Here is a 14,430-nt window from a genome sequence, read left to right on the forward strand (position 1 = left end):
TATATATATATATATATATAGTAGTTATTATGATAATTTATTAAAAATCATACTTTTATCATCAAATATAGAGAAAGATGTATGAGGTGGTCTTGCGTTGAATTCTGGTTTTGCAAATGCTTCTCTGATATCTTCAGCTTTATTGAGAACCACGAGAGTGACAGATCCTAAGGTTACACTAGAATAGGATTTAGAAAGAAAAAAAATATTATAGTTTGAATTCTAACTAGGAAACATAATAATCAATTTTATTCCGAAAAAAAGGAAACTGAAATTATTAATTAACTTATCATTGGAGAGCGATAGTACTACTTTATTTTTCAACAGAGTTGACATGATTTAAATCATGTTTATCATAGCTATTTAAATCAGCTGGTTTTTTTAAAAAAAAGTCCTTGACTTAAATCAACTATTATATTTTTTAAGAAAATCATCGTTTCAAACCTTTTATGTTTATTTGAATATTTTAAGTGCTTTTAAAGCATGTGGTAAGATTTTACCAATATTGAGAAGACTTATTCAGCCCAAAGGAACTTACAAAAAGATTTTTTTTCCTTAGTATATTTACTTATATTACTTATATTTTAGTACTTATACTTTAGTACTTATATTACTTATATTTTAGTACTTATATTTACTTATATTTTTTTATTTCTTATTTATAATTTAGCATATTTTATTTATACCTTAGTATATTTTCAAAATTTTTGGATGTATAGCTTGGAACGAAAATAACCACGATTTTATTTAGTCATTGATCAGTTTGTAATAATTAAATAATAATTTGTAAAACATTTTAGCTAAAAATATGAACTAGTTCAGCTATATTATAGTCTTTAAATTATATTAAGCACTGTTAATCCTTTGATAATTTGACTGAGAAATATAAAAAAAATCACACACAAAATTTAAATAAAAATATCCGATTTAAATGAAATAAATCCGACTTTTTTAAAAAGATATTTCTAAAGCTCTTACTTCCAAGAACAGATACACTACATCAGGTGGAGATAGCTTTTAAACATATTAAATAGATATTTAATTCACATAATCTTTTCAAGAGTTATGATATCATTCCTGGAAATTAACTCCTAACGGCTCGGAAAAATATAAAATTAAGTCCCATCAGGTCCTAGCAAGTTTTCATATGACTGTGACGCTTTTTTTTTTGGATCAAGTATAAAAGAAAATATTCGAATTTTATACCTGTAAGTATATGTTATATTAAGTTATGATGTGTTATATTAAGTAATAACAAATATTAAGTAATATATGTAATATTAAGTTAACATGTAATTGTCCCTCAGTGGACTTATCGTTATGACACGGTTCACAGTAAAACATCGAAGTCAAGCATCACTTGTTGCGGTCAGTGTGGTGGCCACTTGCATCATGGATCTGTAAAGTATTGTATCAGTAAACTATAAGCATAATTATTATTTACCATTTTTTTTATAGATTATCATATCTTTTGTATTATTTTTAATCTTTTATAGAATTCTAATTAAAAATTAATATAGTTCAGTTTTTGCTGCGATCACTCATATAGTGAGCTATTCTTTAGAAACATAATAAATATTTATTTTTAATAATAGATATCAGTTTATTGCTTATTTAAAACAGCTAAGCTGAAAGTTTGAACTTAGCACTTAACAGCAGTATTGATCAGTTAAGGGTTAATAGCCGCACTTTGTACTTTTCATGATACTGAAAATATTTATCTTTGTTAGACCATTGTTTTAAAACTGCAATAAATATCAAGAAAAAGAAAACGTTGTGATATATCATCCCGTGTCTTTATTAAACAAACAGAAACGTTTAAACATAATATTCATCCCTTGAACCATAATACGGTGCCAATCTGCTGTAGCCCTAATTGGGTTCTAAACTTAATAATGTTACTGTTCAAATTGAACTATAGTATGGTGTAATCAAATGCAAGAAGTAAGAAAATGTAAATCAATTTAGAGACATATTACGATTGTAACTAATTTGAACGATATGGTTCAATATAGTACACTCGAAATTTCCAATAGTGTACAAGAAATAAATTCATTTCATTCCTTGAAAAATACCTGAAATATTATACATACCTTTTTGACATTCTGACGTATTAAACACCTTTTTGAAAAGTATATAAGAAAAATAATTTTGGTATTCATTATTTTAAAATTATTATTTTATTAGCAAAGCTAAATTAGGCAAACAAAAAATCACCTTGTAGGGTTCAGGGCTGCGATTAAGGACGTTCTACTTCCGTAAATTTTCTAAATCCATTTATAAATGCTAAAATATTTAAATTTTTATTTATTTATTTATTTTATTTATAAATTTTTTTGTGTAAAAATGCAAGAAGTAAGAAAATGTAAATCAAATACAAGAAGTAAGAAAATATAAATCAATTTAGCGACATATTAAGGTTGTAACTAATTTGAACGATATGGTTCAATACACACCCAAAATTTCTGATAGTGTACAAGAAGTAAATTCATTTCATTCCTTGAAAAATACGTGAAATATTAAACATACCTCTTTGACATACTGACGTATTAAACACCTTTTTGAAAAGTATATAAGAGAAATAATGTTGGTATTCATTATTTTTAAATTGTTATTTCATTAGCGTTGCTAAATTAGACACAAAAGGCTGCGATTAAAGACGTTTTACTTCCTTACATTTTCTAAATCCATTTATAAATGCTAAAATTTTTTTTTTTTTTTTTTTTTTGTAAAAATGCAAACAAGAAAATATAAATCAAATACAAGAAGTAAGAAAATGTAAATCAATTTAGCCACATATTAAGGTTGTAGCTAATTTGAATGATATGGTTCAATACACACCCAAAATTTCTAATTTGTATCATTTAATAGTGTAAGATAAATAGTTTATACTACTAATTTATCGAAAATATTTTAGGAGTTAAAATTCATTATTCCAGTTTCATGGGCAGTAAAAGGTTCATCTGTTTAAGTTAACTCTTAGTAGAGATTAAAATGGTTTCATTCGACAACAGAGAATGTAATAGATTTTCAGAAATTACCATAATAATCAATAAACGAAAATATTTTTTGCTGAAGACTACTGAGAATAATCTTTATTTAACTTAATCCTCTTTTTTCCCGGATGTATTGAAATAATAGTTTTATCCTCTCCCGGATACAGCAGTAATAATTATTTTTATCTTTCCGTCTCTTCAACGAAGCGATTGTCTGTTCCACAATAAATAGTTGGATGGTTACATTAGAAAATCAGCACATGATTATTGGTAAATAATGTTTTTAAATATTGGTAACAAAATACAGTGGGTCAGTGACGTATGAGGTGTAAATTTCAGAAAATTTTTGTTTAATTATATTATTAGTATTAGCTACCATTTAATTTAATTAATTATAATTTAAATATATTAATATTTAAAAGTTTAATTTTATTAATATTTTCGCTCCTGTAAAAAATAGTAATCAACGGGAGCATCAGCAACTGAGCTTAATAAGCATTTTATAACTTTTTGCTTAAATTCTGAAATGTAAGAAAAATTTGACAAAAAAAGAGGGAAAAAATTAATAATTCGAAAATCAATTTCTGAAATGGAATTTTATTTGTCTAAAAAATATAATTTGTTAAAATAAATAAGATTTCAAATATTCAAAGCAAAACAAAAAATATTTTAATTTCGTTTTCGTGAGCTTGCTTTCGGTTTTGGTTTCGTCTGTCAGTATACGAAAAAAGTTAATGTAACTTCAAAACTAAATATTGGAGATAAAAATTTTAAAGGGTTTTAGAAAGCTAATGAACTAAAGTTTAAAAATGGATAATAATAAAAAAAATTAAATTTTCGTCGAAATTACCAATTTTTACCCAGTCGGATGCCTGAAATCAATCTCGAAAGTAATTTTTCTCAATATCCAGAAAAAAATGTTTTAAAAAAACATATTCGTTCTGTTATATTTGCTAATACATTCTCTCTATAAATAGAGACTTTTTCACTACATTTCATCCCGCAAATAATACCCTACAAATAATGCTACTTCATGCACGTACTCATCATTGTGCGAACGTATATAAATTGCTTTATAGTACGACCGCATAGAATCGTTGTAACATAAAAAAAATAGTGCGTGGAGACCCTCCGCGCGGAAGAAGTTAAACTTCGTAACCTGCGACGTTAATTGTGGAAGAATCAGCAGTCGTAGAAGGATCACTAGTTCTATTCAACGACTCTTTTTCCTGCTCTGCTCGCTTCTGTGCTCTGTAAAAACAGTAATATTGTGCATTTTTCCCTCGTGGACCTCTTGAGCCAGTGGAAGTACTTGTGGTTGCCTCATCGTCTTGCCATGGAAAATGTATTTGCATTAATAATGTATGTGAATGCGTCATAATGTAATTTTAAAAGAGAAAACCTAACAATCAATTGATATTCACAAGAGACGTACCTTGACATAACCTTAAATCTGTCGCATTGTCCGTGGGATTGTTTTCACTCATTTTTTACAATTGTTATCCACTAAATGTGAAAATAAAAAATACTACCCTATTAAATTATATGTGTATCAAATCAAACTAAAAAAATATTTATAGAAAAACTATACTTTTATGACTTTTATTATTTTTATGCTAGTGAGAACCAAAACAATATGGAAATGAATGAGGGAAAACTGGATCCTACTACGTGATTTCCCGGCCAATAAAAATGTAGCGTTGAACGTTTAACGCAACCTTGTTGGAAGTCGCATAAGAAGTATAACTTCAAAAAAGTATATCACATCATTATTCGTTTTTAAATAAACCAAAACAAATAAAAGTAAATAAAAATAATTACTTCAAGCCTGTATTCCGTTTTGTACATATGCATTTTGCAACATTATACAATTGCATACAGCAGTCAGCGAACGTATACGTTTCGTTTTAGTTCTGTTGCTGTAACAAAAAAAAAGTTTATAATAAAACTACACCTGTTCGTTTAATTAATTACTTCATACGTGTGCCCAGTATTGTACGAATATATAAATTCCTTTATGGTGCGAATGAATAACGTTTTTAGTAACACTGTTGTAACATACACAGAAAAACTTCTGTGTATGTTACAACATATGTATTCGTTCCCGTTTCCTCCTAATTTGTTTTCAAACAAACTGAAAAAAACATGAACAACAGCAGATTAATTGTTTCCTGCTTATGCTTAGTATTTTATAAACATACACATTCCGTTAATTTGAGAATATATATATATATATAGTTATNATATATATATATATATATATATATTCAGTTTTGTTTAATTCTGTTTCATTAAATTGTTTTTAAATGAACCAAAATAAACTACTCATACAGATAATCGAGAATATGTAGAAAGAACTTAAAAACAAAAGGAAACAAAGTAAATGGAAAATTTACCTGAAAATATCTCCATACTTTTTTCCCAACTCAGTGAATTTCAAATGAACGTCTCTTGTCAAAAAAGGTATGTATCCAAGCAGGGGAAAACCAATAGGGCCTGGTGGAAATTTGTTATTAAATCGATTAAAAATAAAGTTAATTATAAAAACCAAAACAATAACGCCAATGGTTATTTGAAATTCAGTTTTAAAATTAGACAGTTGAATCACCATTGCTGTTATTCTGACAGCGAACTCTGTTGATAATAATGTCAGAAGCAGCCTTGAAAAAATGATATCAAATTATGATCTTTGATAGTGTTTTCCTCGATAAGATGCAACAAAATAAATTGCTTTAAAGAAGAATCCTTTTGTAGTATGTAGAGAAAAATAGCCTTTTGTAAACAAATTATGTTATTTATCTTAAAATATAACTAGTTCTTTGTGTGATGTTGGTTTTTTCAGTTGAGATTTTGAAAGAGAACAAATAGTGAATCTGAATCCACGTAAAAGAAATAAAGAAATAACAAGAGTCTCAGTTTAAGAATTGAAAAGAAAAATTGTCAGATTTTTATGTATATATATAGATAGATAGATAGATATAGATATAGATAGATAGATAGATAGATAGATAGATAGATAGATAGATAGATAGATAGATACGTGAATAGCACTTTGTTATGGCAACCTCAATTATAAATGTTCCTTTATATAGCAAGTGAATCATTTTATTGATTAATCACTGAAGTTCATGAACCAATAATTTGTTCTTATGCAAACTAAACAAGCTTTTTTTTTATCCGAAATGTTACAATAGTGGTCATGGGTGCGTAGCACTGGTGAAGGGGCTTGGAGTTCATACACCACCCACCTTAAAAAAATTTATTAACCTTCAACATTTTTGCAGTTTTATTTTTTTAACCCAAAAAGCCATTTAGTATTTATTAAAAAAAATTTAACAGGTTTAAAGATAATTTCACAAAATAAGTTTTTACTACTTATAAAAATTTATATTTTTAGATGGTATGTAATCATAAAAGCAATTTCTTGATTATCCGTTTCAAATAAGTGATATCTTAAAAAGAATTCAATGATATTTTTAAAAAAAATCTACAATTCCAAACAAACCATTTCAAAGAAACAAACTTTAAGTGTTGTTAATCGTAATTAGTAGTTACTTAAAATACTTTATAAAAGACTGAAATAATTTGTAGCTATTTTTTTTTTGCCAACATAGTGTGATAATTTTCATAGTTGCTTTACTTTGTGATCAAAAATTTTTATTTAGAATCTTTTTAATGCTGATTTGTATTAATTACATACATTCCAGGTAAGAATTTGATGTGTTTTAAATTCCTATAATTTTTGGCGAGCTGTGGTAGTAAATTTCCTTTCACCCTAAGTATCCTTTTTTCCATTTAATAATTTAGTACAGTGAACTATTCTTAAATTTGAAAACATTTTTAAAATCTTTTTTTCGTAAGCCTTTTATACAGTATTTTAATTTTTAAAAAAAAGAAGAAAAAAACAGGTATCTGTAGTAAAAAATGCTTGATATAGTGTCTTTAATTAACCTTTGCTCAGTGGCGTATCATGGGTATGGCAACCATAGCGAATGCCATAGGCGCATTATTTCAAAAAAGGCGCAAATTACATCAACTATTTTACTTTTACTTAATAATTTTAATAAAAAAATTTTTGTTAGGGCAGAAATAAAAAAAAGCATACATTTAACCTTTTCATGTGTGTTTTGTAACTGGAGGAGTAAATTATGAAAATAAACCGCAAATCGTAAAAACAATGTAGTTGATGAGCATTAGGCAATTTTATTTAGGGATATTTTTAGTTATAGAATTTAGTTATAGGCCACCCTAGAAGGTTTCCCGCGCTTTCACGAAACTCGAAAAGCGCGGGAAATCTCCGTAGGTTGATGCATTGGATTCAGCATTAAAAAAACGAGGGGGGGGGGGAATTTCCTAAAGAATTCACATTAAATTTCCATCGAAATCCTTTTACAAAAAGTCTTTTAACCATATATTTAATTTAAAAGGAATTTAAAATTTTCTAAAATGCAGCTTGTCATTGCTTCACAATAAATCAAAGCAGAAATCGAAAGAATTTTAATTATCACTAATACAAGAAAAGGCAAAATGTAAGCTCATTATTCATTATGGAAAATTACAGAAAATTTAGTTTTTTTCTCTTTTCAGTGCATTGTGCGCTTCATTTTTTCTACTAAAAATGGAAAATAAAACAAGAACTAAATGTATAATATTTTGAGGGTAAAAAAAAAATTTTTTTTTTTCAGGTTTAAACCTTTATAAAATAAACGGTGTAATAATGTTCATTCAAAAGGGTTATTCACTTATAAGAGTTATAAATTTTAAAGTTCATAATCTTATAAACAAACAAGATATTATTTATAAAACTTTATTGAAACTTTAACTCAGAGTCGAACTATAATATTGCAAAAGGAAAAAAAGAACACTAAAATAGCCTAAAAAAATCTGGGTTATGCACCGAGGAGCCATTACGTTATGACCACCCTCCATCTATAACAATGGGCTCTCCCAGGTTTTCATGGTTTCTCGCCCTGGAACAATGTTTTCATGGGGCACATTAGGACCCATAATCCTCATAGAACAATCCCTGACGTCTATAAACTACTTGAACATAGTTGCAGACCAAGTTCACCCATTCATGGCAACAGTTTTTCCTGCAAGGGATGGTGTTTACCAACAGGATAATGCACCATGTCATAAGGGTCGAATCGTGGAGGAACATTCCGGTGACTTTCAAGTCATGTCTTGGCCCCCCAATTCACCTGACCTTAATCCAATAGAGCATTTGTAATCCTACTTGGAAAACCAAATTCGTGCTGCCACGCTACACCCTCGCAATGTGAGGGAATTGCAGGACCAGTTGGTGAGCGCTTGGTACCAGATACCTCAGACTACCTATCAGCACCTTGTGGAATCAATGCCACTGCGAGTGCTAGCAGTTTTGAGGGCCAAAGGTGGTCCTACATGTTATTAGCAGGGTGGTCATAATGTAATGGCTCTTCGGTGTATATACAGTAAAATAACTTACTAAATAAAATAACATAATTTCAATTACAAAAGTATAGAATATGTACTAGTATTAAGAATGTATATTTCAGAAATATGCCGTAATTCAAAGGTTTACATAGTCTAAACTATGTGTGACGTTATAGCTCTTGAGTAACAAATATATAGATATAAATCAATACCTTTTTTCTCAGTAATATGTAACGTATTTATTTAAAATCGTGTACTTTTTTATAATAAGAACATAAAATAAATCCTAAAAATAATATTTATTGGTTTCGTTTATTTAAAATAGTTTACTTTGATAATTATTTCAATTTAAAATAATTTACTCAGAAAAAATGCTTTTCTACTTAGATTATTTGATATTATTTATGTATAATTGGAAATGCTAAAAGTGAAACCTCCAGTAGTGCCTAAAACGATACAACACACCCCCATTCTTCTCACAACCCACAGGAAAAGGTAAAAGAGAGACCAGAATGCAGAGAATTCATGATCCCTGAATAAATCTTTATTTTATTAATTTTTCCTCAGCTGCAAGCAAAGAGACAAGATAAACAGTTTGTTCCTGCTCTTCATATCACATTGCAAGATTTTAATCCTTCTAAAAGGGCAATTATCAGGGAAAGAAATTGATAGAACCCCTTCAGGCAAAGATAGATCTTTGGAGATGACCAGAGGACAGAGAAATGTGAAAACCATGAGGTATCCCAGTGTAGCCCAGACTAATTATTCTGTAGTAAAATGTTTGTTAATCTTCAATTTTATCAGAGGTTAAAATCGCTTCGAAAAACGTTTTCCGAATATGTTGAATAGATTTCAAATATAATTTGCTATAAATTAGCTTAAATGCTTCCACAACAGGAGATTTTTGCCACCCATCCTGGGATTCACCTCCACAAAAATGTTAAATACTGAAAATAGGAGGTGCCTCTGCTTCGCTGACAACTAATTTGAACCAATGAAACAATTTAACAATGAATGCTCCTCACTATTTTGAAAAATAAAGGCAGCGTAAGTTGTTAGGTGCTCACTCTCATGTAAACAATTCAGTTCGTTTTAGTTGTTTCAAAATTGATTCAAGAAAATCAAACATTTAATATCTATTTTGGATAGTTATAATCTATTTTGATCAGAACGTTACAGCTTCTGGGCTTCTATATTTGATTCAACTATTTCAGTGAACAACGTGTACTATAAGGATTACCTTTGTTGATTGTAAGTAATCATTTCCTAAATATTTAAATAAATGCATTACACTTAATTAATTACTTAAATTATTAGTTAGCGTTAAATGCGTTCGTTATATTTTCTAGAAATAATGTCTATATGCGGGAATGCCAACAGCTAAGATTTCTCCGAAATATTTTATTAAGTGGTAGACAGTTAAAAACTTGCAAAATTTTAGATAATTTTGATAAAATTTAAAATGCTTACCACGAGATTATTGGAATGAAATTGTGTTTCACACAAAATTTCAAATTATAACATACGTAGTGGCCTGAAAAAATAATTTTATATCTAATTTAAATGAACCAAGAATCCAACATTGAAACATAAATTTTGCTACCACTTAAAAAAAAAAGTTTCTCATTAAGCAGAGGAAGTTGGCATCGCTGTATATGTAGATCGAGTGGCACTTAGTTCCTTAAGTTTCCTGAAAAATAATTGTGATAAGTTACGTTCAACAAATAGTTGCCAACTACGGAGAAATGTGTTTCTCTCGATTCATTAATCGATAGATTTTGAGTTTGAAATCTTGTAAAAGTTTGGTTGGGTTTTTTCTTTCCTTTGAATGGTTAGATTAAGAAACATATCGTCAGCTGTTGGCATTGTCCCCTTTTTTCCTTTTTTTTTTTTTTTTTTTTTTTGGTACTCTAAGTCACAGATGTATTATTCACTCACAAATTTTATTATATTTTAATGCTTTAAGTTAAGTTTCAATAATCCTTATACTTACAGATTGAAAAAAAAAAGATTTTTTTTCAATTTATAAAGACATGTTTGTTTTGTACTTTTAAATTACATTTATTTAATATTTATAAAACTTTCTTCGAGTTATGAAACACGTTTATACAGCATCTCGGTCACAAAATTTTTTAACTTTTCTTCCATATTTTTTCTTTTATTATCATTTTCTTATTTAAAAAAAAATAAATTAAATTATTGCTATTTTTTTTTTAAATTTTATAAGTCTTTTACACTATTTATCACCTACATTACATTTATATCACACCGTATAATATAACTTGAAAAAAATTGTTATATTGTTTTTTAAAGGGTCCATAAATTGTCCTTTATTCATATACTATATTTATTTCTTATAATCAAAGTAAAATGGTAACAAAATAATATTAAAGCTAAAATATGTAGTTTATAACCAACCATTACAACAGTTTAGTAACTCGAAAAAAATTATCAATAAATTGACAGTTACAATAATTTTTAAAATTATCTTTAATAAATAATTAAATAATTATCTTTATTTTAATAATATAAAAAAGGCAATAAGCATCTTATATATAGAAAAATTAGAGCTTGTTTAATTATGAAGCATACGCATTCTTATAACGTATTTTCATAAAGATACAAAAAGCCCTCTTTTCCTCAAATATTCCAATGATTTATCTTTCTCTTTTTCCTTAAAAACAACCTTTAAAATTGATTAATTTTGATTAAATTTCAAAAAGTTTTATTTATTTATTTATTTATTTATTTATTTATTTATTTATTTATTTTAAATCTGTCATACAGGTTGGTCTAAATTCATTTAGTTCGAATACGGAGTTCGGATTTCTGTGAAATCGAATTTTTAAAGTTGGATTTTTAAAATTTGATTTCTTCGTAACTATTCGATCAATTTTGCTAAAATATTGCATGTTTCCATGTTAAATTACCTTCTTTCAAAACGGTGTAAAAAATGCATGCCTTATAATTCAAATTTTTTACGACTATTATTAAATAAAATAATAAATGCTTACTAAAAGTTAATTTGTAACAATTTACATAATTATAAATGACCTTCATAATTGCGTGAAAATTTTTATAATTTCGCTTGAAAAGCTCTCGAGTTACTTATCTGAAGTCTTATCTGAGTACAATAATTTTTCAGAATGCGGCAATTTGTTATATTGTGATGCGAAGAGAATTTTTCATAATTTGATTTTTTAAAAATAGACCAGAATATATTCTGGTCTATTTCTTTACTTGTTGTCTTTTTTTTCACTGTTAACAAATTAATTATTTCTAGATATTCTTAAAATAAAACGTTAACTTCCTCTAATTTATTTCTCATTGAGGAATGTATTATTGTCGCTATTTAGTCTAGAGTTTTGTATGCAATTATGCGTATATTTTTTCTTATATAATGTTTGTGTAAAACTTAATTATATTAAGAGCATCGGTTTTTATATAGAACAGTAAATAAACCAACCAAAATACATAATTTGATTGCAGCTATTTTATTTGTAATTGTCATAACAAATCGTAATTAATAAATAAAAAAGTGAAAATTCCAACAGTTAATCGTAATCAAATTGTTAGAATTTTTATTGACAATCGAACAAACGCAATGGAATCTTCTATAAATGCGATAAAACAGACCTTTTTATTTCTGACCAACAATGATTTTGAATACACGTGAATGCATTTCATTTCAAAAGAGATAATTTTACTGTCATAGTTAATTTTTATTTATTTATTAATCTATTTTTTTTAATATACAATGCCATCTTTTCGCAATATTGTCAAAAGGATTAAATACTTCAAAAAATGCTTTTATTTCGTTTTGCATCAAAAAAGAAAGAGAACATAAATATTTCGGGAAGGGCTCCAATACGAGATTTGCCATAAGCCCTTCTTTCCACAGGTACGCCTCTGCCTTTGTTAAACTATTTTCTTAAGAGGCCTCTACGCACGCAATCTTGGATTCAAGGTAAAATTTTTAATTTTTGTTTTCTTGATTTTTTTGTACTTAGCAAATTTTTGATGATATAACATTATTTTTGGATCGACACCTTTATGAAAATATGGAAAATAAAGGGGTCGCTTAATTAGATTAAATGAAACAGCCCTAGAAAATTTTTTGAACTCCTATGAATTTTTCCTCATAATTTTAAAGCAGTAATAAAAAGATGCTATTTGCTATTTTGAGAAAGTAATTTGAAACTACAAATTTCTCAGCTTTCAGATTTCTTAAAATCTAGTTTTATTAATTTTAAACTGGCTAAAATAGATTTGAATAGCACAAAAAAAATTCTTTTACGTTTAATTGTATAAAAAACAAATATACTTATTAAGAATCTAAAAACAGACAACTGTATATTATTTAATTATCTATCATTAGCCGTTAATTGCAAAATTGTATTGGCCTTATTTTGTCACAAAAAATTGATTTAAAAAAATCCAAAATTTGCACTCTCAAATTGTTATTGTAGGACATTCTTGTATTTTACATATATCGAAATACACTACCAAGTAGAGTAAATCAGTTTGTTTTCGAAAATTAAATAAATAGGATTAAACGCATGTTTAGACTTTCCCTCCCCGTCTCCACGCCTACGACAGTTGTGAGTTCTATCGGGAAAGGAAGGGCATCCTAAATAAAATTATAAATCTGTTTGCCCTGTAATTTATACAGATGATCTACATTTCAGATTTACTGACAATATTAAATTCTTATTTTTATCTCTAAGAATAAACGCTTGTTCATTGTTCGCTTCCGCATTACATTCCTGATAATCCAAAATAGAAAATAAAAGGATCTTTATTGATCTTCTGTCTTAGGTCATTTTAAACGAAACTAACCCGCACCAACGTTACGCATAGGGCAAAGTAACTAAAACCTTTCATGGATTACCTGAAAAAAGTTGGACTTTAAGGCGAAATGACAAGTGCCAATAGAAGATTTCTTTTGGAGCTTGAAGTAATGTTGCATCCCATTAAAGTACCTAGAAGGCAAATTGAAAGATAAGGTTTTCTACATTTTATGTGGTCATAAATTTATCTATCCCTATTTTCCTGTTCTCCTCTGCCCTGTTGTGACCTTCGAAAGTCTGCTCTGTCAATACAGAGGAATTTCCCCGAACCAAGTGAGATAACATCCTGAATCATGCCATTTTGAATGAAGGAAGGTAGAAGAGTTTGAAGTCAAGAACGTGTGCCATAAAAAATAGAGCAGATATTGATCGCCTAATACTTAGAAATATTTATTCCGCGCTGCTTTGTTTGTATGAATATATGATTGAACTAAATTATTTATTTATTTATATATTTATTCATTTATTTATTTACTTATTTATTTATTTATTTATTTACGTAATGTATTCTGTTGCCAAGTTGATACCTGTAAATAAAGGATGGAAAAAAAGCAGCAAAAAAATGTTGGTTATAATAATTATTTTTTAAAAGTTAATGAAAATTCTTCATCCGTGCTTTTTATTTTAATTGTATAAGACAGAGGGGATAGCAATTACTCGGTCTCCGCACAGCACGCACTAATTCATGGACTTTTTTCAACTCTTCAACCTCCTACTAATTCATCGACGACAACTTTTTTAATCACTTTTTTCTTAAACCTTAGAGAGCAAAATAGTTTTAAATCGCATAAAACTCTTTAGTGAAGAAATAATGTCTTCACCATGACAAAGCCACAAACTGAACAATGTAAGCTTGAATTTCCTTTTATTATTATTATTATTATTGTTATTATTATTATTATTATTACTACTCAAATAGGGAAGCACCCGTATACTTAGCTACTTTGAATTCTATACATTGAGATAAAACTAGTTTCATTATGGATGGGTGGTCTAATGTAAACAATAACAAGCGTCCTTAAACCGGAAGAAATTTAGAAAATTTCCGGTGTATCCCTCCGCTTATGTTATGACTACGAGGCGATGTGTGAACAAGCCTAATATTCTATGCAGTTTTGTTATTGTAATTTGGGTTCAAATCTAAACATAATTGTACCATTCATAAGAGC

At 27.8% G+C, this 14,430-nt stretch overlaps 1 protein-coding gene across 1 annotated transcript in view; it reads right to left on the reverse strand.

Annotated features, from left to right (window-relative positions):
• Window positions 1-5,701, reverse strand: part of LOC107449084 (cytochrome P450 2J6-like) — a 21,832-nt gene extending 16,131 nt beyond the window's left edge. The window contains exons 1-2 of the mRNA XM_016064513.4: window positions 5,393-5,701; window positions 54-178 (exon numbers count right to left, since the gene is read on the reverse strand). Coding sequence (XP_015919999.1) covers window positions 54-178; window positions 5,393-5,607 — 340 coding nt within the window. The 5' untranslated portion in view covers window positions 5,608-5,701. The remainder of the gene's footprint in view (window positions 1-53; window positions 179-5,392) is intronic.
• Between the last annotated feature and the right edge of the window lie 8,729 nt (window positions 5,702-14,430).

Source organism: Parasteatoda tepidariorum, chromosome 6 (assembly GCF_043381705.1).
Source record: "Parasteatoda tepidariorum isolate YZ-2023 chromosome 6, CAS_Ptep_4.0, whole genome shotgun sequence".
Classification (NCBI taxonomy): domain Eukaryota; kingdom Metazoa; phylum Arthropoda; class Arachnida; order Araneae; family Theridiidae; genus Parasteatoda; species Parasteatoda tepidariorum.